At 43.0% G+C, this 24,855-nt stretch overlaps 1 protein-coding gene across 1 annotated transcript in view; it reads left to right on the forward strand.

The window, feature by feature from the left end:
- ADCY10 (adenylate cyclase 10) overlaps positions 1 to 24,855 on the forward strand; it is an 88,857-nt gene that overhangs the window by 51,072 nt on the left and 12,930 nt on the right. Inside the window, exons 19-25 of the mRNA XM_074389674.1 lie at positions 735 to 1,013; positions 1,145 to 1,435; positions 15,348 to 15,417; positions 15,681 to 15,912; positions 18,147 to 18,254; positions 19,653 to 19,828; positions 23,930 to 24,086. Coding sequence (XP_074245775.1) covers positions 735 to 1,013; positions 1,145 to 1,435; positions 15,348 to 15,417; positions 15,681 to 15,912; positions 18,147 to 18,254; positions 19,653 to 19,828; positions 23,930 to 24,086 — 1,313 coding nt within the window. The remainder of the gene's footprint in view (positions 1 to 734; positions 1,014 to 1,144; positions 1,436 to 15,347; positions 15,418 to 15,680; positions 15,913 to 18,146; positions 18,255 to 19,652; positions 19,829 to 23,929; positions 24,087 to 24,855) is intronic.

The raw sequence follows: 24,855 nt of genomic DNA on the forward strand, positions 1-24,855 counted from the left end.
AAGAGTGAAACATCGTCAAAAAAAAAAAACAAAAAACAAACAAAACAAAACAAAACAAAACAAAAAAACGGAAAGACAGAAAAAAGGAAGGAAGGAAGGAGGTGGACTAGCTTAGGCTTCTACTTCGTTCTTTGGAGAAGTTGAAAAGTTCCAATTTTGTCCCTAACAGAAGGATATCCTGGTCAAAATGTCCAGGAAGCCACATGAGCTATGATATTCAAGCTTAGATGAAAAGTTGGGATAGGAGCTGGGAACTCTGACACTCGGTTATGACTCAGAGATGATAACGTATGTCATGAGAATACAAAAATTTTTAGGGAAGATAGAAGCTAGGAGTTTCTAGGAGAAAGAGGAGCCAGAGAAGAAGATAGAAGCATCAGTGGAGGAAGGCACAGGAATGGCAGGCCCTGCTCCTTCTGAAAACAGTGATTACAATGTCCTCTCCTCTCCTCAAATGTGCTTGCCACACTTTAGCACTAAATCAGAACACCATGTAATCGATCTTAATTTTGTCAGGTCATCGTGCCATGTGTCTTTCCAGGCCATATGCCTGCATCTTCAGTGCTCCCAGTACAAGTGCTATCCACAAATTAGGTGCTAAACAAATACTTCTTTTGACTTAGCTTGTCTGAGTTTCTTTCAACAGAACTGTAGAACAGGATGGTTGTCCACCTCCTCTTGTATTTGATAAAGACAAATAACTAGTTCTCTACTGTGTGGCCTTCTACCTGCAGAAATCTCTCTGGTCCAGCTGGATAGCATGAGCCTTTCCCACCAAATGCTGGTGAGATGTGCTGCCATCATTGGCGTGACCTTCACTACTGAGCTGTTGTTTGAGATTCTCCCCTGTTGGAATATGAAGATGATGATCAAGGCCCTGGCAACCCTAGTAGAATCTAACATTTTTTATTGTTTCCGGACTGGCAAAGAGCTTCAAACAGCTCTGAAACAGAACGAGGCCTCATTTGAGGTGCATTATCGCTCCTTGTCTCTGAGACCCAGTGAAGGGATGGGTGAGTAGCACCTGGAGTGACCTAATTTCCTCTTAAGACCCACCTAGGTCAAAGAATTGACCTATATTAGGTAGAAGGGGCTGATCTGTAGGCCCCTGCCTGGCTGATCTGTTGGCCACTGCTCTCTCTAGATCACGAGGAAGAGGAAGAGCTTCGTGAACTGCAGAGCGAAGTGATTGAGTGCCACATCCTCCGATTCTGTAGCCCTATCATGCAGAAAACAGCCTACGAGCTGTGGCTCAAGGACCAGAGAAAAGCCATGCATTTGAAATGTGCCCGCTTTTTAGAAGAAAATGCCCACAGATGTGACCACTGCCGAAGCAGGGACTTCATTCCCTATCACCACCTTACAGTGAATATTCGGCTCAACACCTTAGACATGGATGCTGTTAAAAAGATGGCTAAGTCTCATGGATTTCAAAGTAACCTATTTCATTTTAATATTATCCTAACTGTTCTTGTGAAATCTAGAGACTAAGATCTAGAGGGAGTACGTGTGGACCTTGAGGGTTCCAAGACCCTTTGGGGCTTGGGCACAAAGAATGATGAGACTTTAGCAGCCTAGGCCAATGGGGAAGAGAAGAGTATGGGAATGTACCTGTATCGAGTCTAGCAGAACCAATCTCACTATGAGACTGTCAGGGAGGGTTTGGGGATAGGGGCTCTGGCAAAACAGGGTGTGACCAGAGCTCAAAAGAAAATATCCCACTTAATTCACATTAATGGATGAAATCCAAAGGGCCTGGGGAGGGTACAATCTGACATGGTGACATGTTTCTTGGTAGATAAGAATATTGTTGCTTTGTTAGTCTAGTTTGAAACAGGTTCCAGTGGGAAAAGAATATGAGTGTGAGAGAATTAGCCATGGCTAAGCAGGTCAGGGCTCCAGAAAAGAGAACTTGGTTTCAGGGCAGAAATTCAAGATCATCTGAGAAGCAAATGTAAAAAAGGTTACAAACCAGTAACACCAACCAGCCACGTGATCTGAGAAAACACAGCAGAGGATTCAAGGGATGTAAGTACCCAAAGACTCAGTCACTGCAGGCATGGTGGGCATCAGACATAGAGCTGCAACACCAATTCTAGCCCCCATTCATGGTGGCCAGGGAGCTTCTAATGGGCTGCCTACCATAGTCAGAGGACCTTGGTGATTATGGCTAAATCTGGTTGGGAAAGCAGAGGTTACAAGTAGAGGACTCCTATATTATAAGGATATTAAAAATCAGGAACAAATGTATCTAAACTGCCTAGCACATAGCAGGTGCAAAATAAACTTTTTCCTCACTCGTTCTTTATTTCACGTGCATTCTCACTGGATCCTCATATCAACCCTTTAAGGTTGATGAGGGTTATTTTCATTGTATAGATTTTTTAAATTGTGGTTCTGGAAGCTTAACCAATACCATAGAACAAGTGGCAGCCTGTATTCAATCTGCCATCAGTCTAATTCCTGAGCTCATCCTCTGCTCATTATACCTGAAGCTCCCCTAAAGGTGGGGTTGGAATTTTAGGTAATACTTGCCAGAAGATAGGCAGTTCATAGACACAGCATTACATAGAAATCAGAGGGTGAGAAAGTTGCAGCTTTGCACAGTGGGATGAGCATGTTGTTGAAACCACACTAACATTTGTCAGTCTCTTTTTGGAAAAGAGGAATCAGGCTGTAGGTTCAGAGCCTTAGGAACTAGACTCTGAAGATTTCTAGTCCTCCAAGAGCTTGAGTACAAAGAGGACAAGACTTCAGCAACAGTCTCACCCCCACTGGGGCAGGGAAGATGTCAGGGGAGTGTACACCTACTTAAGTCTAGTTCTATTACTAGGATTTATTAAATTCTCCCTTGTGTGTTGTAGTTTTCCAAAATTGGAAATATTATCACAAAAGTGGTATGTGTGTAACCTATTGAAATTGAAATTTGTGCCAAAGCACCAAGATACAATGAATGCTGCAATCCAAAGTGAGGCAGTGGATATACAGATTTACGAAGGAAATAGCTGAGAATCAATTATAATCTTGGATCCTTTGCCCAGATCTAAGGCATAGGAATGAGGAAGAGTGTGTAGAGGGCCAGGATTTGTGAAGAGATCTCTTTGGTGAGAACTGATGAGGTGCTGTGTGCCCTCCTCAAGTGAGTTGTTTACTTCATCACCTCAAACTTAGTGAGGTGCCTTCCTTAGAATCAGAGGACACAGAACACAGGGGCCCGCCTCATGCCTAAGAAGGTTGAAGTGACCTGTGGCTGCACTGGGATCAAGCTGCCGTCCCAGACTATGGGAAAGGATGTGTGAGGGTTTCTTATGGATCAGATATAACCCACCTGGGAGAAACAGCCAGTCCTGAACCATTTTAAGTTCTTTCCAGAGTGCCCTTGGGAGGGTGAGAAGACCCCTGGGTGTGGACTGCTAGAACAAGACAGGGGTAAGGGGGGCAGACTGTGGAGCACTGGGATGTGCTGCCTGAATCAAGGAAGCTTCAGTGAAGGATCCCACACAGGACCCCATTCAAAGAACCAATGAAAGTATCAGTAGGAGATGAAATGATGGAAAGAGATGAGGGAAAGAGGAAAGAATATTTATTTGACTGTGTGGGGTGAGTCATACATATACACATACACATATACAAACACACATGTACATATACATACATATACATAGATGTATTTTTTGGTAGACTGATGTTTTATTTTGGGGGATAAAGTAAGCTAAAAGAAGCTGACAGCTAGAAGACAGGTCAGTTTGAGCAGCTGCCCTTGAGCAGGCTGACTAGGGTCATCGAAGCAAACAATTTCAGTTATTTGCAGATTCTCCAATCAACTGGCAGTTCAGCTCTGGAGCATATGTGACCAAACGTCTCTGAATAATGTTTGCTGTATCTCCTCTATCAGCATCTCCACCAAAGTCAGGCCACGGCTCTGCTATTTTTCTTGTCAGAATTTTTCACCTGTTCAGAAGGCTATCAACTAGACAAACTTTAGATACTTTAAATTTCCTAAACATTGCATTATAAAACAATAATCCCATGGCCCTCTGTCCCACACACCTTCAGTAGTTCCAGTCAGGGGCAAACATTTTTAACTTAGCTGTTCTTTCTAGTTATTACCTCTATATACTAAATGGTATATTAATATTGCTTTTGATTTTTAAAAAAATCAAATTCTGACTGGTTTTCTGGCTATGGCAGATGAAGATTTAACTCTGTTACACCACTCCTCAGCCCCTCTCCCTTATATTGTTATATAACTGGCATTAGATAAATCAATGAAGTGTTTACTTTAAGACTATATAAATGTTGTCCATTACAAACCAAGCAATATACTGTGAATAGATTTAACAAAAGTTTTTCCTAGGGTTACTAGGAAACTTTTTGCAATGTCTTCCTTAAAATATCCTGCTTCAACCTATCCTAGACAGATACTGTATCCATTATCCTTGAATCTCCCAAAGTGTGGAGTATAATCTTTAGGCAATACTGGTCAGGGACATGATGAAACCAAGTACAGTGGCTCATGCTTGTAATTCCAGCACTTTTAGAAGCTGAGGTGGAGGGATCACTTGAAGCCAGGAGTTCAAGACCAGCCTGGACAACAAACTGAGACTCTGTCTCTACAAAAAACTAAAAATAAAAAAATTAGCCAGACGTGGTGGCGCACATCTATAGTCTCTCAGGAAGTTGATGTGGGAGATTCTCTTGAGCCCAGGAGTTCAAGGATGCAGTGAGCTGTGATCATGGCCAATGCTCTCCCCAAAAGGCAAAAAACAAAACAAAACAAAACAACAACAACAACAACAAAAAAACACAATTGCAAGAGATTCAGGGCCATCGCATTATATGTGAATCAGTTAGGGAAGAAGCTAGTAGCTGGTTCCCTTTCAATTCTCTTTTGATTCTCACGTCCTTCTTAAGAAATGTTATTTTCTGAGCCTTATTCAATCCAAGGGTTTACCCTCCTAGGTGCTGTCCTTCAGCCTCTTCCACCTATTTCATCAATGACTATTCTTCTTACTCCTTTATCTTCTACAAATATGTTGAAATTTTGTTCAGCATTTCATTTACTCATTCCACAATTATTTATCGGGTTCCTACTATGTACCAGGTACTGCTTACTGCTCTAGACATCTGAGATGCATTGGTGAACAAAACAGAATTCTGTTGGGGAAAAGTAGACAGTGGAGAACAAAAACATAATAAAGAAATAAATTTCTGGGTGCAGTGGCTCATGCCTGTAATCCCAGTGGCTTTGAGGGCTTGAGGCCAAGAGTTCAAGACCAGCCTGGGCAGGATAGCAAGACCCCATCTCTTAAAAAAAAAACTAGCCAGGTGTGATGGCTTGTGCTTGTAGTCCAAGTTACTCAAGAGTACTGCTTGAGTCCGAAAGTTTGAGACTGCAGTAAGCCATGTTCACACTACTATACTCTAGCCTGAGTGACAGCAAGACCCCAACTCTTAAAAAAAAAAAAAAAAAAAAAAGGCTGGACATGGTGGCTCACAACTGTAATCCCAGCACTTAGGGAAAGCTGAGGCTGGCAGATCACGAGGTCAGAAGTTTGAGACCAGTCAGGCCAACATAGTGAAACCCCATCTCTACTAAAAATACAAAAAATTAGCCAGGTGTGGTAGTGTTTGCCCATAATCCCAGCTACTAAGGAGGTTGAGGCAGGAGAATCACATGGACCTGGGAGGCAGAGGTTGCAGTGAGCTGAGATTGTGCCATTGCACTTCAGCCTGGGCAACAGTGTGAGACTCCATCTCAAAAAAAAAAAAAAATCAAACAGTGTAAGTGACAAATCCCATGGAGAAAAACAAAAGGGGTAGGACAAGGGAGATTAGGAGCACAGAGTCATTTGGGTGCCTTCACTGCAAAGCAAGATCCATGTAAAGACAGAGGAAGCGAGGGATTTTGCTGTGTGAGTGGCTGAGGAAGACTATTCTAGGCAGGGGGGTAGCTAGTGCAGTGACCCTAAGACAGGAGCGTGGCCCTTCCATTCTATAGATTTTGAATTACGCTTTTAAAGATAATTTTATTATTCCCAGACACGGTAGCTCACCTGTAATCGCAGCATTTTGAGAGGCTGAGACAGGTGGATTGCTTGAGCTCAAGAGTTCAAGAGCAGCCTGAGAAGCATGACGAAATCCCCTCTCTACAAAAAAAAAAATTAGCTGGGTGTGGTGGCAGGTGTCTGCAGTCCCAGCTACTCAGGAGGATGAGGTTGGAAGATCACTTGAGCCAGGGAGGTTGAGGCTGCAGTGAGCTATGATAGCACCACTGCACTACAGCCTGAGTGACAGAACAAGACCCTGTCTAAAACAAACAACATCATTTAATTCTCATTTAGTTGGGTAAAATGTCCTGAACTTGGGGAGACAGAAGATAAACCCAGGAGGTAGTCTGACATCTTGAACCTGAAGTCTTATTTCTACTTCTTTGAAACCACAAGGTGGGCAAGTGATATCTTTGCTTTTCTCTTCTTTTGAGAACTGACATGCATTTTGTATCCCTTTCTCTTTTGATTTTTATAGATTCTCCCTGTAGTAGGAAACTCTTAATATAGTATCTCCTTTGTAAATGAAAAAAATGAGAATCAAAAATAATATGATCTGGCCAGGTACAGTGGCTCATGCCTATAATCCCAGCACTTTGGAAGGCTGAGGCAGGGTGGATCACTTGAGTTCAGGAGTTCAAGACCAGCCTGGCCAACATGATCAAATACTGAGACCAGCTCAGCTGTAGAGACCCCCACCCAGGCGGGGTGGAAGCAATTGAGAAGTAGACACCCAGACAGAACAACAAAGTGGGACTATCCAGAGGGCCAACAGCCTTCCCAGCTGAGAGCCTCAGGGGACTGATAGCATTTTGGGCTGAGGGCCTGGAGTAGACTCTGACCCATGTAAGTTATTCTCTTTGAACAGGTGATGATTATTAACAGATGTTTGGTATTTTCTCATAACAAAAAAAAAACCAGGTAGGCAGCTGGTGCCCACTTACTTTTTTTTTTTTTTGAGACAGTTTCGCTCATTACCCAGGCTGGAGTGCAATGGCGCGATCTCGGCTCACTGCAACCTCCGCCTCCTGGGTTCAGGCAATTCTCCTGCCTCAGCCTCCTGAGTAGCTGGGATTACAGGCACGCGCCACCATGCCCAGCTAATTTTTTTGTATTTTTAGTAGAGACAGGGTTTCACCATGTTGACCAGGATGGTCTCGATCTCTTGACCTCATGATCCACCCGCCTCAGCCTCCCAAAGTGCTGGGATTATAGGCTTGAGCCACCGCGCCCGGCTGCCCACTTACTATTAATCGTAGACAAACTAAAAAGTATTCTCCATGGGGGTGGGGGTGGTGGGGAGCAGGGTCACACACATCCTGCGCTTAAAGAATTGTTTTAACTGGTGTTTGATATTTACATATTGTCCTGCCACTCAGAATGTCCCAAATAGTTTTCCACTTGAAGGGGGTTAGCTAGGTTTTCCCTGCCATCGTTCTTTCTAGCAAACAATACATGCTATCACACACTGAGCATTTCTCAGCAATCGTACACTTAGCTGTGTCAAAACAAGGGGGAAAATGTTGAGAAATCCTAGGTGAGGAAGCACAGCTTTATCTTGGTGAACTATTTCTCAGAGGATTCGGGATCTGCACCTGCAGACTACACAAAGAGAACCAAGACAAAGCAGTAACATAATCACAACAGCAATCATAGATCCTCCAAGTGTTTTCACCCAAGTCACTGGATTTAAGGCTGCCAATCCATCAGCAGCTCCCTCAAGCACCTCAGATTCTGAAATTAAAGTTAGATGTGCTTGAGAAGCTTAAAAAACTTGTTTTGATTTTGTCATATCCAATGATAGGTCATCAGCGTGTCCTTCCAGGTGACATTTTCTTTCCCAATTATGTTCAGTCTCATTACACTTTTAGAGTTAATAAAGTCAATTTGTAACTCTCCCACCACCAAAAGATAAACCCCCCTTATCTTTTGGTGGTGGGAGAGTTACACAGCTCTGAATCTAAAGAGCTTTATTTCTTATAAATTCCAGTGAATAAGAATTAGGGCTTAATCCTCTATATTTTCCTTCCCAGACTTACTGGTTTCAGGGCCATAGGTATTTTCCAAAGTTTTTTATTCAGCTCTATTTTTGGTCATGGCCCTACTAATCCTCTATTTACATCTACTGAGGGATCTAATCAAATCATGGGCCGCAATAAAGGAGGGAAAGGAATATATGCCCAATATGTGAAATTTCCTTTTACTTCTTCCCCAACTCCAGGTATATTCACTGTAATGGTGATAACTGCTATCATGGCTACCATCAAGTTACTCATAACAGGCTGTTCTTATTTCTTCAGGTTCTCCTCAGCCATCTATGAAAGCTTTAAGTGTCTGGATGGTACTCACACCGACTGTTGATTAGGACCTGAAGAAAGAAAGAAATCCTCTACCCCATATTATTATATTGCCTTTTTTTTTCCAATTCTGAGTGGATCTTGCCACCAGATTAATTGCCTTACAATTTTTTTCCTTGGTTTATGTATTCAGGTGTTGTTCAGCTGCTGTTAATTGTCCTCCTCTTGGCAAATTCAAAATTTAAAGTTAATCATGCTAAATTTAGTTGCATTTGTGGAGTTCTATATTTATTATCTCCTTCCACAATTAAAACAAGCTCCAGGCCGGGCGCGGTGGCTCAAGCCTGTAATCCCAGCACTTTGGGAGGCTGAGGCGGGTGGATCACCAGGTCAAGAGATCAAGACCGTCCTGGTCAATATGGTGAAACCCCATCTCTACTAAAAATACAAAAAAAAGTAGCTGGGCATGGTGGCACATGCCGGTAATCCGAACTACTCAGGAGGCTGAGGCAGGAGAATTGCCTGAACCCAGGAGGCGGAGGTTGCAGTGAGCCGAGATCGCGCCATTGCACTCCAGCCTGGGTAACAAGAGCGAAACTCCGTCTCAAAAAAAAAAAAAAGAAAAAAAAAACAAGCTCCAGAACCTCCTTTATTTTTAAAACTGCCATTGCTTGTGCCAGTAAGGTAGCTTTGTGTAAATTTCCTATTCCATCACACCCCTTAATTTAATCCAGCAAGTGAGCTTTTCCTTTAGTGGCCGTAAAGTAGCCTGACTTTCAGAATTAACATTGTTGAACGCTAGTATATGTAATACAATATCTTGTGCCTCTGTTTCTAATATGGCCTTTCTTACGGCTTCCTGCAATTGAGATATAAAAGTCAGCATATGGCTCTTTCAGCCCCTGCTTAACAGCTCCAAAAGAAAGGTTTTTTTTCACTTCCTGATGTAATTTTCGCCCAAGCTCTTAAACATACTTTCCTAATCTGCTCTTTGACTAAATCAGCCATAGTAGCCTGTGCCTGTAAAGGAGCCCATGCACCAGTTCCTATAAGCTGTTCTGTGGCAATGCTAATCAGAGGTTAACATTAACATTCATATTAGCTTGAATATTAGCCTCATCCGTCCACCAGGTCTTAAACTGTAAAAATTGAGAGGGAGATAAACAAGTTCAGGTTAAAGTATCCCAGTCTATTGGAATCAACTGGTAAGTAGTAGCTACATTCTCCAATAATCCTAGCACAAACGGAGACCCAGGCCCATATTGGCTAATGGCCTGTTTAAATTCCTTTGGCAATTTAAAGGGAAAGGGCTCAAAAGCAACCTGAAGTTGTCCCTGCTGATCTTGAGGGTGGACAACAACTGGAAATTGCTGGGTCTCTAAATCTCCCTCTTTTCTGGCTTGTTAAATTCCGGCTTGAATGGAACCGGTTACCATATTATTAGGAGTACAAACGGCAACAAGAGCAGCTAGTTTCACTTTGGAGGTAGCTTCCAATTTCCTTAATGGAGAAATATGGGGAGAATCTGGCCATCCCTCGGCAAGATACTGAAGGGAAGCTGACGGGCACACCTTTTCCTCGTTGACTTTTCATCCTTTTGCTCTATAATTTCTCTGCATTCTTCATCATACTCCCCTTCCTCTCCTGAATCTTCTTCCTCGTCGTCCATCTGAAATGGCTCTAAGGCAAAATGCACTAAAGCCCCAACAGACCACACTAAGACTCGCACTTGCTTGATCTTTTCCCATGTCACCCTAATGCTACCGAGCTCCCCAGCTCACCCTGGGAGATTTTGTTGAGTTCTCCTTTGTAGGACATGGATGAACCTGGAAACCATCATTCTCAGCAAACTGGCACAAGAGCAGAAAATCAAACACCGCATGTTCTCACTCATAGGCGGGTGTTGAACAATGAGGACACATGGACACAGGGAGGGGAGCACTATACACCAGGGTCTGTTGGGGGGAAATAGGGGAGGGACAGTGGAAGGTGGGGAGTTGGGGAGAGACAGCATGGGGAGAAATGCCAGATGTAGGTGAAGGGGAGGAAGGCAGCAAATCACACTGACACTGCCATGTGTGTACCTATGCAACAATCTTGCATGTTCTTCACATGTACCCCAAAACCTAAAATGCAATTAAAAAAAAAAGAGTTCTCAGGGGCCGGGCGCGGTGGCTCACGCCTATATTCCTAGCACTTTGGGAGGCCAAGGTGGGTGGATCACCTGAGTTCAAGACCAGCCTGGCCATCATGGTGAAACCCCATCTTTATTAAAAAAAAAAAAAAAAAAGAGTTCTCAGGATACTTCCCAGCTCCCCCAACTTACCCTGGGAGATTTTTTTCAAGAGTGAGTTATTGGGCTACTTTGGGTTCCCCTTTAACTCACTTGGGGGATTCTTTCAAGAGTTTCTGGGCTCCTTCCGAGCTCCCCCAACTTACCCTGGGAGATTTTTCTCAAGAGTACTTGGGATACCTTCAGATCAGCTTCTCCTTTCTGTCACTCAGGTGACCCTTCGTACTGGGTTTAGAGCCCCTTGTCTGGGCACTACTTACCGAGACTAGCTCAGCCGTAGAGACTCCTACCCAGGCGGAGCTGAAGGAATTGAGAAGCAGACACCCAGATAGAACAATAAAGTGGGACCATCCCGGGAGCCAACTGCCTTCCGAGCTGAGAGACTCAGGGGCCCACAGAATTCTGGACTGAAGGCCCTGAGCAGACTCTGAACAGGTGATGATTATTAACAGATGTTTGGTATTTTCTCATTTACAAAAATAAACCAGGTAGGCAGCTGATGCCCGCTTACCATTGATCACAGAAAAACTAAAAAGTACTCTCCACGAGGGAGCCACAGGGGCAGGGTCACGTATCCCATGCCTAAAGAATTGTTTTAACTGGTATATGATATTTATATATTGCCCTGCCACTTAAGAATGCCCCAAATAGTTTTCCACTGGGTGGGTGGGGGGGATGGGGTTGGCTAGGTTTTCCTTGCCATTGTTCTTCCTAGCAAACACTCAGCATTTCTCAGCAATTGTTCACTTAGCATTTCTCAACAGTGAAACCCTGTCTCTACTAAAAAAAGTAATAACAATACAAAATTAGCCAGGTGTGGTGGTGCAGTCCTGTAATCCCAGCTACTCAAGAGGCTGAGGCACAAGAATCACTTGAACTCAGGAGGCAGAGGTTACAGTGACCCAAGATCACACCATTGCACTCCAGACTAGGCGACAGAGTGAAACTCCATCTCAAAAAAAAAAAAAAAAGTAATAATATGACTCACTCAAGCAATAAATGACATGATGACAAACAGCATATCTTGTATGCCCTGACTTTATTTGCTCTATCTATCCAATCTTTGCATCTCACTCTATCACCATTACAAATTTTTTTTTGAGACAGGGTCTTGCTCTATTTCCCAGGTTGGAATGCAGTGGTGTGATCTGGGCTTACTGCAGCCTCAACCATCCAGGCTCAAGCCATCCTCCCACCTCAGACTCCAAGTAGGTAGGACTACAGGCACATGCCACCACATGCAGCTAATTTTTTTTTCTTTTCTTTTTTTTTTTTTTTTGTAGGCAGGGTCTTGCCATGTTTCCCAAGCTAGTCTCGAACTCCTGGACTCAAATGATCCTCCCATCTGAGCCTCCCAAAATGTTGGGATTATAGGGATGAGCCACTATGCTGGATACCATTACAACTTTAAACATAAAAAATACATAGAATATTGAAGGAGGAATAGCATTTTCATTTTACTAATTGATTTATTTTCAACAAACATGCATGTTTATGCAACAAACATTTATTAAGTGTCTACCATGTGCCAGGAAGTGACCTAGATATTGGGACTATAGTGAAAAATAAGAGACATGTATCTATTCTTATAAATTTGAATTTTAATGGCAGCTGACAGAAAATAAACAGATTAAATAATAAAATCTTCAAGGGGCCTTGTAGACTTTGATAAAGAGTCTAAATTTCAGTCTAAGTGAATTGGAACACATTGGAAATATATCAATTAGAATGAGTTTGGCTTCATACAACAAGAACCTAACTAGACTGGCTTAAATTAATTATTAAATGTATTATATGTGTTTATTTCTCATGTAAAAGGCTTGTCTCATCACTGGGACTAGAATGGAAGCTTCATGAACATCAGGGACCTTAGTCCAAAACAGCTGCTGAGGCTCCAGCCACCACATTTAATGCCAGAAGGAGAAAGAAGTCGAAACACGAAAGGATGTCCCCTCCCTTTTAAAGGGTTTTCTAAAAGTCCTACCCAGTATTTCCTCTTACATCCCATTGATCAGAACCTACTCACATGACTATATCCAGTTGCAAGGGAGGCTGAAAACTGTAGCTGTCCTGAATGACATTGAATTCTATTACTAATGAGAAAAGGGACAACGGAGATTGAGATGGGAGACAAGCAGTTTCTGCCACAGAGATCTGAATCATATTTTTTAAATGGCACTGCCTTCTGTAAGAAAGAGATTGAAAAGGATAGGAATGGAAGGGAGATCAGTTTTTTGCAGTTGTCCAGGTAAAATTTTGGTAATGGACTTTGGTGGTGCTGTAGTGAAGATAGACAGAAGAAGATGATTCAGATATGTTTTTGGGTATGGTCAATGGGACTTTCTGATGGGCTGAATAGGGAAGGGGGTAAGAGAGTGAAAATAATCAAGGATCTTGCCCAGGTTTTTGCCTTGAGAAAATGAATATATGGCAGTGATGCTTACTAAGATAGTAAAAGTTGTAAGTGGGTATAAGTTTCTGAAGGAGAGATTCAAGAGTTTCTATTTGAATTGTGTTAATTTTGAAATGCCTATTCCACATTCAAGTGGCAGCTGCCACTTGAACTACAGCCTACTTCAACTAGACTGCTTGAACTAGTCTACTTCAACTACAGACCCATATATTCAAATACTACATTCAAGGTGGTATTTGAATATATGGGTCTGTAGTTGAAGATGTCAAGGCTTAGATATACAAAATGGAAAACAATTAGCATATTAATGTAATTAAAAGTCATGGACAGATGAAACTGCCTAGGGAGAAATTGTGAATGGAGAATGAAGCCCAGGACCAAACTGAAGTTTACTAATATTTAAAATGTTGGTAGAAGAACAGAAGCCAATTAAGTGGGCAACCAATTCCCTTAAAACATACAAGAGAATGTGTGCTAAAAGAAACAGTGAAAGGAGAGAGTGGTCACTTGTATTAAATGCTGCTGAGAGGTAATCAAGTGCAGACAAAGATGTAGCCTTTGGATTTGGCAACATCATGACCACAAGTAACTTTAACAAGAGCAGTTTTAGAGGAGTAAAGGGACAGAGTCATAATTCAGTATATCCAGCTGTTAGTCACTAAGGAATCAATAAATAGTAATCTAGAAGAGGTGGCCAAATTGATTTCTATGCAGTGCAATAAGGACTATGATATGGGTCTGCACAGGGTTGATGGGCCCACAGAAGTTGGGGTACTTATCTATGGGTACAAGGACACAGAGAGCTTTCAGAAGAAGGTGATAACATCTTAGATGTTCAAACTCCATCTATAAGATGTAAGGAGTAATGCATTAGCCTAAGAGCCAGAAGACCTAGGTTCTAGTACTACCTCCACCACTAACAGATGTATGACCTGAGACGAGTTCCTTCCCCTCTCTGGGATTCTTTCTTCTGCTTGAAAGGAGAAATGGCTGGATTAGATGAGCCTTATTTGTTTTCTGTTTTAAGATCATTACGGAATTTTCTAACCTATTGAAGTCTGCTTAGACCAAGGTTTTTTGTTTGTTTGTTTGTTTGTTTGTTTTTGAGATGTAGTTTCACCGTTGTTGCCCAGGCTGGAATGCAATGGTGTGATCTCTCAGCTCACCACAACCTCCACCTCCCAGATCCAAGCAATTCTCCTGCATCAGTCTCCTGAATAGCTGGGATTACAGACATGTGCCACCATGCCTGGCTAATTTTGTATTTTTAGTAGAGATGGGGTTTCTCCATGTTGATCAGGCTGGTCTCAAACTCTCGACCTCAGGTGATCCCGCCACCTCAGCCTCCCAAAGTGCTGGGATTACAGACATGAGCCACTGGGTCTGGCCACACTGAGGTTTTTCATTTAAGATTCTCTGCCCTTCAGTTAACTTTTTGGGGTATTTTTTTTTTTTTTTTTTTTGAGATGGAGTTTCGCTCTCGTTACCCAGGCTGGAGTGCAATGGCGCAATCTTGGCTCACCGCAGCCTCCGCCTCCTGGGTTCAGGCAATTCTCCTGCCTCAGCCTCCTGAGTAGCTGGGACTACAGGCACGCGCCACCATGCCCAGCTAATTTTTTGTATTTTTAGTAGAGATGGGGTTTCAGCATGTTGACCAGGATGGTCTCGATCTCTTGACCTCGTGATCCACCCGCCTCGGCCTCCCAAAGTGCTGGGATTACAGGCTTGAGCCACTGCGCCCGGCCAACTTTTTGGGGTATTTCTTTTAAGTATCTATATTTCTCCACTGGAAATTGATGTCACTTTCTTCAGGTTTAATTCATAGTTTTTGTTCCAGAATAAATTAATTAGGATAATGTTATTAGTTATCACAAACCCCAACATTTCTGTGGCTTAACACAAGAGTCATAATTTATTTCTACCTCATGAAATAATCCAATGCAAGGTTTGACCAATGGCTTTGCATGCAGTTAGCAAGGGCCACAGGCTCCTCCCAAATTGTGGGTTTGCTATCCTTCTACTTCTTACAATTATTTGCTTTCTTATGGAAAGAGAAGGCAGAGAAGACTCATAACCATCTCAGCCTAGAGGTGACATATATTACTTCTGATCTAATTTTACTGTGAAAACTCATTGTGTGGCTTCACCTAAGATGCAATAGGGACTGGGCAATGTGGTTTCTGGCTGGGCAGCAATAATTCCATAAAGGGAACAAGAGTCTTGGGTAGAGAGCAGATATCTCCACTACAGAGAACATTTCAATGACCCATACAACTCATTTGTTTATTTTCTAGCTGAAGAAGAACTTACCTTTTCCGAATCAAAGATTCTTAAGAAATCTGCATTATTTCCTGCAAATCCCAGGTAGAAGCATATATCATTGTTTAGGAAGTAGAGCATAAGCAATTGTCATTAAATTCAACCTATTAGAATCATTTTGTCTGGCCAGTACTTTTGATCTCTTAGATACAAGTGGGAGACTTCAGGGAGTATGCCTGGTGAGTTTGGTCAGTAGTATCCACACTAGGTTTTATTATCCTGCTCTTTTATTAGTTTTTAAAGATATTTTAATATCAAAAGCAATACTCTTTAAGTTACTACTCTTATTTATTTCTGCATATGGACAGTCCTAAAGAAATAAGAAAAATTATCTTGAATTTCTTTGACAACATTATAACAAGAATGAAGACATCTGATGAAGACATTATCCCTCTGGAATCTTGCCAGTGTGAAGAAATCCTAGAGATTGTCATTTTGCCTCTGGCCCACCATTTTCTGGCTTTGGAAGAAAATAACAAAGCCTTATATTACTTCTTAGAAACTGTATCTGCTTATCTCATCTTGCATGATAACTACATGGTAAGCTGTTTCTACCCAGACCTCCTCCACCCTAGAGACAAATCATAGAAGACAGAGCCCAAAGGGAAGCTCTGGTTTTTTATTTCTTTACATTCTATATTTCCGACAGCACCCCTTTCTGCTGAAAATCACATTGTTCAGATGGGAAATGATCTAAGATTGAGAAAAGAGAGTTGGAATACATTTCAACTAGCATTGTAAATTATTAAAAATATTGCCAGCTTTAAAACTTGCCATGAATTGTCTACTTGTATGGGAGGTATGGGGGCACATCCCATTTCTAAATGATGCAGAGAGGACTCTTAGCATAGTCTTCCTCAATAACAGCCAAGTGGCATTAACCCTCAAATAATTTCGAGCACGAAATACCTGTAAATCTTTGATGAGTGCAATTGTGGTTTTTTTGTTTTTGAGACAAAGTTACACTTTGTCACTCAGGCTGGAGTATAGTGGTGCAATCTCTGCTCACTGCAACGTCTGCCTCCCACGATCAAGCCATCCTCCCATCTCAGCGTCCTGAGTAGCTGGGACCACAGACTTATGCCACCATGCCTGGCTAATTTATTGTATTCTCGGTAGAGATGGGGTTTCACTATGTTGCCCAGGCTGATCTTGAACTCCTGAACTCAAGGGATCTGCCCATCTTGGCCTTCCAAAGTGCTAGAATTACAAGTGTGAGTCACTGTGCCCAGCCAATTCTGGTTTTAATCTTGTGATCCCCAAAAAGTGTCTCCCCATCTTTATCATCATGCAATGTGTGCTAGTTTATCACACATACCATTAGATCACCAAAGCACTAGTGAATGTTTCTCCAGGGTAATTACAAATAAGGTTCCAGGGCAATATGCCCCTAGAAATGAGGGGATTTGATACATATAATGAAATAAACAGAATTCATTAAATAAGTTGGAAATCACTGAGCTGAATACAGTTAAATAAATTTCTTCAGATATTTCAGGGCCTTTGATATGCTGAGATACAGAAAAATCTTTTCAGAGGACAGAGAAAGGTAAAGGCCAGGCTAGGCTGAAGTATGTTTCTCAAAATTTGCCCTTAGATCACTTTTCACAGAGCAGCTGGCTAGGCTAACCTTCCATGCGAACTCGCTTGAGGAAATGTCTTTCTGGGACCTTGCTTTATCTGACTTCAGCCAACTTCAGGAAGAGTTTCATAGACCTTCCATAATTTACAGTTGCTACTGGTCACAGCAGCCTAATCAACCCTCCTACCTTAGATTTACATAAAATTCTACAATTAAACTATTAAAAATGTTACTAAGTTCCTGTCCTTGAAAGAATTTATGTTAAGAATGAAAGTCTCCTGCATATTTCATGCACTTGTTTGGGGTAATGATGGGGATGTAGCCAAGGAGCCCCAGGAGAAGGAGGCTTAGGTAGGCCTGAGGACCAACTTTCTAGAACCTATGCATACCCTTTTTCATTTGACAAGGAGTGCTGAGTGATCAGAAAGGCAGTGATTAGAAGTAGAGCCCCAGTGCAAGGTCCCAGAATGTGCCATTTGTACCCTCTCTCCCATCAAAGAAACTCTGGTGGGACTGGGGCTGGTGGCCAACTCACCATGTCTCCCTCTTTTTTTGCCTCCCACACATACCCAACAGGATACATGAGACTGAGAGGTATTGCCTCACCTTATTTTATTCTTGAAGTCTTGTCTTACCTTGGTGTTCACATGTGCTAAGATTTGCCTGAGGATGTTAGAAGGTGAAGATGAATAAGGAGAGTTGTGCAGGGACTTACCCTCCTCATCCACCTCCCAAAATGGCCCTAGTAAAGGAAACGGGGGTGATTCATAATTCTTTTCAAAACTGAAGACCAGCTTCTCGTAGATGTGGAAATGCTGGTCAGGGGAAGTGGGTGTGTTGCTGGAAAGAGGGAGGTTGGGGATGGAATTACTGAGAGGAGGAAACTGGCTTGAGGGAAACTTCCGGTAAGGCAACTTAGATGATAGCATGAGGAAAGTGGAGATTTCCAGATTCATCCTCTGGATCGAGTGATCCAGCAGACAAAGGTAAGCATGAAGGTGAGATCTTTACCTATCAGCTCCCATCTGGAATTTGGAAGCCCATTTTAATCAGTGGAGCTGGGGATGGAAGTGGAGGCAGTAACTGACATGCTTCTTGCATCCCTTCCCTCAGTAGAGTCTGGGGCTATGGACCTTCTGTGGGCTCAATCTCTGATGAATCAACACTTTTCTACTTCTTGGGCTCATTGCAGGCATACAGGTATTTGAATGAAGGAGAGAAGTTGCTAAAAACTCTTAAGAAGGACAAATCTTGGAGCCAGACATTTGAGTTTGCCACCTTTTACAGCCTCAAAGGTGAGGTAAGAAACCATTAAAGGCTTGAATTAATCTGTTATTTATCTTAGGCCTTTCCATAGAAGTAGAAGTCATCCCTATACTTTCTACATCCTCCTCCCATCTCTTAGCACAGACTTCTAGCCAAGACTCTAGAAACTCAAATCTCTGGGCTCCAGCCTCCTCACGATGGCTTACTAGCAAGATCTTCCCTGTCCTCCAGGCTGGCATTTTTTTTTTTTTTTTTTTTTTTGAGACGGAGTTTCGCTCTTGTTACCCAGGCTGGAGTGCAATGGCACGATCTCGGCTCACCGCAACCTCCGCCTCCTGGGTTCAGGCAATTCTCCTGCCTCAGCCTCCTGAGTAGCTGGAATTACAGGCACGTGCCACCATGCCCAGCTAATTTTTTTGTATTTTTAGTAGAGACGGGGTTTCACCATGTTGACCAGGATGGTCTCGATCTCTCGACCTCGTGATCCACCCGCCTCGGCCTCCCAAAGTGCTGGGATTACAGGCTTGAGCCACCGCGCCCGGCCTTTTTTTTTTTTTTTTATGAGATGGAGTCTCTGTTGCCAGGCTGGAGTGCAGTGGCACAATCTCAGCTCATTGAAATCTCTGCCTCCCAGGTTCAAGCAATTCTCTTGCCTCAGCCTCCTGCGTAGCTGAGACTACAGGCGCCCACCACCATGCCCAGCTAATTTTTGTATTTTTTAGTAGAGACGGGGTTTCGCCATGTTGGCCAGGATAGTCTTGATCTCTTAGCCTCAAGTGGTCTGCCCTCCTCGGCCTCCCAAAGTGCTGGGATTACAGCTGAGCCAGCGCGCCCAGCAACATCTTTTTTTTCTTCTTCTTTTTCAGAGGTAGTCTCACTCTGTCACCCAGGCTGGAATGCAGTGGCACGATCTCGGTTCGCTATAATCTCCACCTCCCGGGTTCAAGTGATTCTCCTGCCTCAGCCTCCTGAGTAGCTGGGATTACAGGCACCCACCACCACTCCCAGCTAATTTTTGTATTTTAGTGAAGTAGGGTTTCATCACGTTGGCCAGACTGGTCTCAAACTCCTGACCTCAAGTGATCTACCTGCCTTGACCTCCCAAAGTGCTGGGATTACAGGCGTGAGCCACTGCCCTGGCTCAGGTTGACATCTTTATGAAATATTTTTTAACAACCTCTAAAAATGGACCTGAATGGGTAAACATTGTCTCAGAGGTGGATGATGCATAACTAAGATGCAAAATCCTAGTCATTCAACCATCCTTCATGCATACATCCAACAGACATTATGCCAGGCACAGGAAGATTTTGTTTCTGGTCCATAAATTATGTTTTTTGATAAGAATCCCAAAATATGTATTGTTGGGATTTACTAAGTCTAGAATCATTGCTTTTCCTCTTTTCCTCTCTTCCCTCCCATCTCCCTCTAGGTCTGTTTCAATATGGGCCTGATAGTGCCTGCCAAGAAAATGCTGAGGAAGGCGCTGAAGCTCCTCAACCGAATCTTTCCTTACAACTTAATCTCCTTGTTTCTCCATATTCACGTTGAGAAAAACAGACACTTTCATTATGTGAATCAGCAGGCCAAAGAGAGTTCACCTCCAGGGTAAGAGAAGGAGCTGGGGAGAGCAGAGTGTTTAATCTCACTCCCCAGAGAGACCTACATATAATCCAAGTCAGCCCCCAAAGCCTGGCCTCCAGGGGGCACAAGGACTCCTGTGTGGCTCTGACCATTCACTGGGGGAGGGATAGAGTGTGGGAGGGGAGGTGCTCCCACACCAGGGTTACCACAAAGCACTTTACGGGCAGTTTTTGCCAAAGGGAATTTGGATGACACAAACACAAGGGACCCCTTTGTAAGGTGAGTTCTAGGTTCCTCCCTACTCATCTAGCCCATTAACCCCCATGGCCATCCATGTTCTGATTGGATGGAACACAGATCGGAACATGGATCAGAAGACGGATGCAGGTATTCCTGGGACTTCAGTCACAAGCCCTCTTCCATTAGGAACTAAGACACTGGGTTTTGCCCCACCCCAAAGACAAATAGCAAGCCTTGAAGACATTTGCCAAAGGACAAAACTCCCACCCATCTATGAATCTCAATCAGGATGTGGGTTACCCAGGGGTACCTGTTGGTTAAAATTGTAATGTTAAGATCTGTGCATTTCAATATATATAAATTCTACCTATAAGATAACTATAATAATGAGTGGGGACAAATAGTGAGTGGAGAGGTAGATGGCTATGCGTTCCAGGCCCACCTGAGCAACAAAGACACCTCTCATCATTGAAAAAAAAAAAAAAAAAGCCAGGCTCGGTGGCTCACACCTGTAATTCCAGCACTTTGGGAGGCTGAGGCAGAGCATTATCTTGAGGTAGAGAGTTTGAGACCAGCCTGACTAACATGGAGAAGCCCCATCTCTATTAAAAATACAAAATTAAGGCCGGGCGCGGTGGCTCAAGCCTGTAATCCCAGCACTTTGGGAGGCCGAGGCGGGTGGATCACGAGGTCGAGAGATCGAGACCATCCTGGTCAACATGGTGAAACCCCGTCTCTACTAAAAATACAAAAAATTAGCTGGGCATGGTGGCACGTGCCTGTAATCCCAGCTACTCAGGAGGCTGAGGCAGGAGAATTGCCTGAACCCAGGAGGCGGAGGTTGCGGTGAGCCGAGATCGCGCCATTGCACTCCAGCCTGGGTAACAAGAGCGAAACTCCGTCTCAAAAAAAAAATAAATAAATAAAAATAAAAATACAAAATTAGCCAGGTGTGGTGGCACATGCCTATAATCCCAGCTACTCGGGAGGCTGAGGCAGGAGAATCATTTGAACCCGTAAGGTGGAGGTTGTGGTGAGCTAAGATCGCACCATTGCACCCCAGCCAGGGCAACAAGAGCAAAACTCCGTTTCAAAAAAAAAAAAAAATCCACCTATCCAGCAATTCCAAAGAGATGCCACCAAAGGAGATGTCACCTTGTTGGGTACCTGGAGAACTGACAGAGGACATCTCTTCCATCTTGGGAGAGCTCACTAGCAATATTCCTATAGGTTCTGCCCAAGATACAAACATCTATTCCTATGAGCAAGTTACTACAACTCTTTTACAATCCCATCAACAATTGCCTCCCCAACTTCCAAACGTGTTCCCCAAAAATGTAGGGGATCTTGAGGTGAAAAGGAAAATGTAACGGAGCTGAGTTCCTGTCCATGTGGGAGGTGGGCTCATGGGAATACCTGGCTGTTCCTGGAAACCCCAGGAGGAAGAGCTGGGAGATAGTCAGCAGAGATCTCTCTTGAGAAGGCAGTGGTCTTTGCATTACATATAGGGTTGCAGGATGCCTCAATTTGAATTTCAGATAAACAAGGAATACTTTTTTTAGTATGTATCTATCACATGAAACATTTAGGACATATGCATTTCATAAAAATTATTAGTTTTAAAATTCAAATTTAACTGGGTATCCTGTATTTTCATCTGCTAAAGCAGGTAATTTACACATCTCACATTTTGTAAAGGAGTAAGAAGTACCTGCACAAAGGGAAAAGTAGAAAAGTGTTGAAGAAGAAAGAATCAGCTTATCTGCTCCTTCTGGAATTTCCACATGGTTCAGCCCACCTGCCTTCATCATGACCATCAGGGTGACCCAGAAGTCCTACAACGTGTCCACCTCTGGCCCCTGGGCCTTCAGCAGCTGCTCCTATACGAGTGGGCCCGTGCCTGCACCCACCATCACACCTGGCTAATTTTTTGTATTTTTTCTATTTTTAGTAGAGACAGGGTTTCACCATGTTGGTCAGGCTGGTCTCACACTCTTGACCTCAGGTGATCCATCCATCTTGGCTTCCCAAAGCTGGGATTACAGGCGTCAGCCACCCTGCCCAGCTGGTTACATTATTTTGAGTTTCTGATTAGTCTTTCCAAAGGAGGCAAATCAGAATTGTGTCTATCTCAGTGAGCAGAGGAGTGACTTTGAATAGAATGGGAGGCAGGTTTGCCCTAAACAGTTTCCAGCTTGAGTTTTCCTTAGTGATTTTGGGGGTCCAAGATAGTTTCCTTTCACAACTGGAATTGTTAATAACGCTCATTTTGGCCAGGTGCAGTGACTCACACCTGTAATCCCAGCACTTTGAGAGGCCAAGGTGGGCAGATCACAAGGTCAGGAGATCAAGACCAATCTGGCCAATATGGTGAAACCCCGTCCCTACTAAAAAATACAAAAATTTCCCGGGTGTGATGGTGCACATCGATAGTCCCAGCTACTAGGGAGGCTGAGGCAGGAAAATTGCTGGAACCCGGGAGGTGGAGGTTGCAGTGAGCTGAGATCACACCACTGCACTCCAGCATGGGTGACAGAGTGAGATTCTGTCTCCAAAAAACAAAAATAAAAGTAAAAACGCTCATGTTTTTTGGCCGGGCACAGTGGCTCATGCTTGCAATTTCAGCACTTCAGGAGGTAGCTGAGGTGGGCGGATCACCTGAGGTCGGGGGTTCTGGACCAGCCTGGTCAACATGGTGAAACCCCGTCTCTACTAAAAATGAAAAAAATTAGCCAGTCCTGGTGGTGTATGTCTGTAATCCCAGCTACTGGGGAGGCTGAAGCAATAGAATTGCTTGAATCTGGGAGGCGGAACTTGTAGTGAGCTGAGATCACACCACTGCACTCCAACCAGGCAACAAACTGAGACTCCATCTCAAAAAAAACAAAAGAAAAATGCTCTTTTTTTGTTTTTTTCTGTTTGTTTTTGTTTTTGTAAATGAAAAAGTACCTGAGACAGGGCTCAATCAGTTTAGAAGTTTATTTTGCCAAAGTTAAGGATATGCCCAGAAGAAAAAAACACAGAATCACAGAAATCATGGTCTGTGCCCGTCTCCAAAGATGAATGTGAGGCCTGCAGTATCTAGAGGGGAAAAGTGAGCTGTAGGGAAATGAAGGAGGGCATGGTCATCCAGGTGTTACAAGAGAAAAGCTAGGGGAAGAGTCAATGATGTATTGTCTCATGCTGAGTAAATAGGCACTTGACGTAGGATAAGGTGGACACAGAGTAACTACCGGTGCAGGCACTTAACTTTTTATCTGCAGCTGTCTGCTAAGGAACAAAAGGAAAGGCAACTTATTGTATGACTCAGCTTTTAGCTTAATTTTTTCCTTTTGGCATAGTGAATTGGGGTCCCGCATTTTTATTTTCCTTTCACACCTCTGTTGAGCTGAGAACTAGTTGCTGAGAGCAGTGTGCACTGGAGAAACTAATACATTGGACTTTTGGGCTGGAGGTAGACAGAGCTTGAATTGGGGCATCACCACATTCCAGCTGTATGTCTTTGCCTTAATTACTTAACCTGAGTCTCACTGTCCTCATACATAAAATGGAGTCAGTTATTCCACTCTTTTGTTACAGGGCTGTCATCAGAATCAAATGTGATGAATGATATTGATGTGCTTTTTAAATAGCTTTATTTAACTAGCAATTACCTGACGCCGGCCAGATGCTTTACGTAAATTAATCATTGTAAGTAGGTATCATGAGTCCCATTTTACAATGGAAAAAATGTGCTTGTTTGTCAGTCATGGAGGCAGGCCTCAAATTCAAGTCGGTTTTGATTGCCAGGGCCACAGTGAGGACACTGCATACCTGTGCTCCCCTACAGCATGATGATGATGATGGTAACTTCTATGTTCCATTTGTGTTTACTTTATCCAATAGGAAGAAGAGGCTGGCACAACTTTACCAGCAAACTGTCTGCCTCTCCTTGCTGTGGCGCATCTATAGCTTAAATTATTTTTTTCACTGCAAGCATTATGCCTACCTGGCAGTTATGATGCAAATGAATACTGCACTGGAAACTCAAAATAATTTCCAGGTAGGGGATTTTTGTAGCTGCTCCTTTAAGTTTCTGAGTGTCATTTGGGAAGAAAAGCCTAGTGAAAGCCAATTGGGATTCAGAATTCTGAGGATATAACAGAAGGCTTTCTGACTGACTAGTTTTGACAAGGCCAGCAGTTCTCAAACACTTTGGTTTCTGGATCACTTCACACTGTTAAAAATTATTGAGGATCCCAAATGGCTTTTATTTATATGGGTTGAATTTATTGATATCATATAAGAAACAAAAACTGAGAAAATTCTAAAATATTGTTATTTTTAGGGTATTTTTTGAGACGGAGCCTCACTCTGTCACCCAAGGTGGAGAAGTGTTGTGATCTCCGCTCACTGCAACCTTGACTTCCCGGGTTCAAGCAATTCTCTTGCCTCAACCTCGCATGTAGCTGCGACTATAGGCACGTGCCACCACACGCAGCTAATTTTTGTATTTTTAGTAGAGACGAGGTTTTGCCATGTTGGTCAGGCTGGTCTTGAACTCCTGACCGCAAGTGATCTGCCCCACCTCAGCCTCCCAAAGTGCTGGGATTACAGGCATGAGCCACCGCACCTGGCCTAAAATATTATTTTAAAATAAAGATAACAAGCCTATTACATATTAACATAATTACCATTTTCATTTTTTAAAACTCTGTTCCCCAAACAAAAAAAACCTAATGGGAAATACGGCATTGTATTATCTTAATGTCTGGCTTCTAGAAGACAACTAGATTCTCACATCTGCTTCTACTTTCACTGTTGCAATATCA

This window comes from Saimiri boliviensis, chromosome 19 (genome assembly GCF_048565385.1).
Source record: "Saimiri boliviensis isolate mSaiBol1 chromosome 19, mSaiBol1.pri, whole genome shotgun sequence".
In the NCBI taxonomy this organism is placed as follows: domain Eukaryota; kingdom Metazoa; phylum Chordata; class Mammalia; order Primates; family Cebidae; genus Saimiri; species Saimiri boliviensis.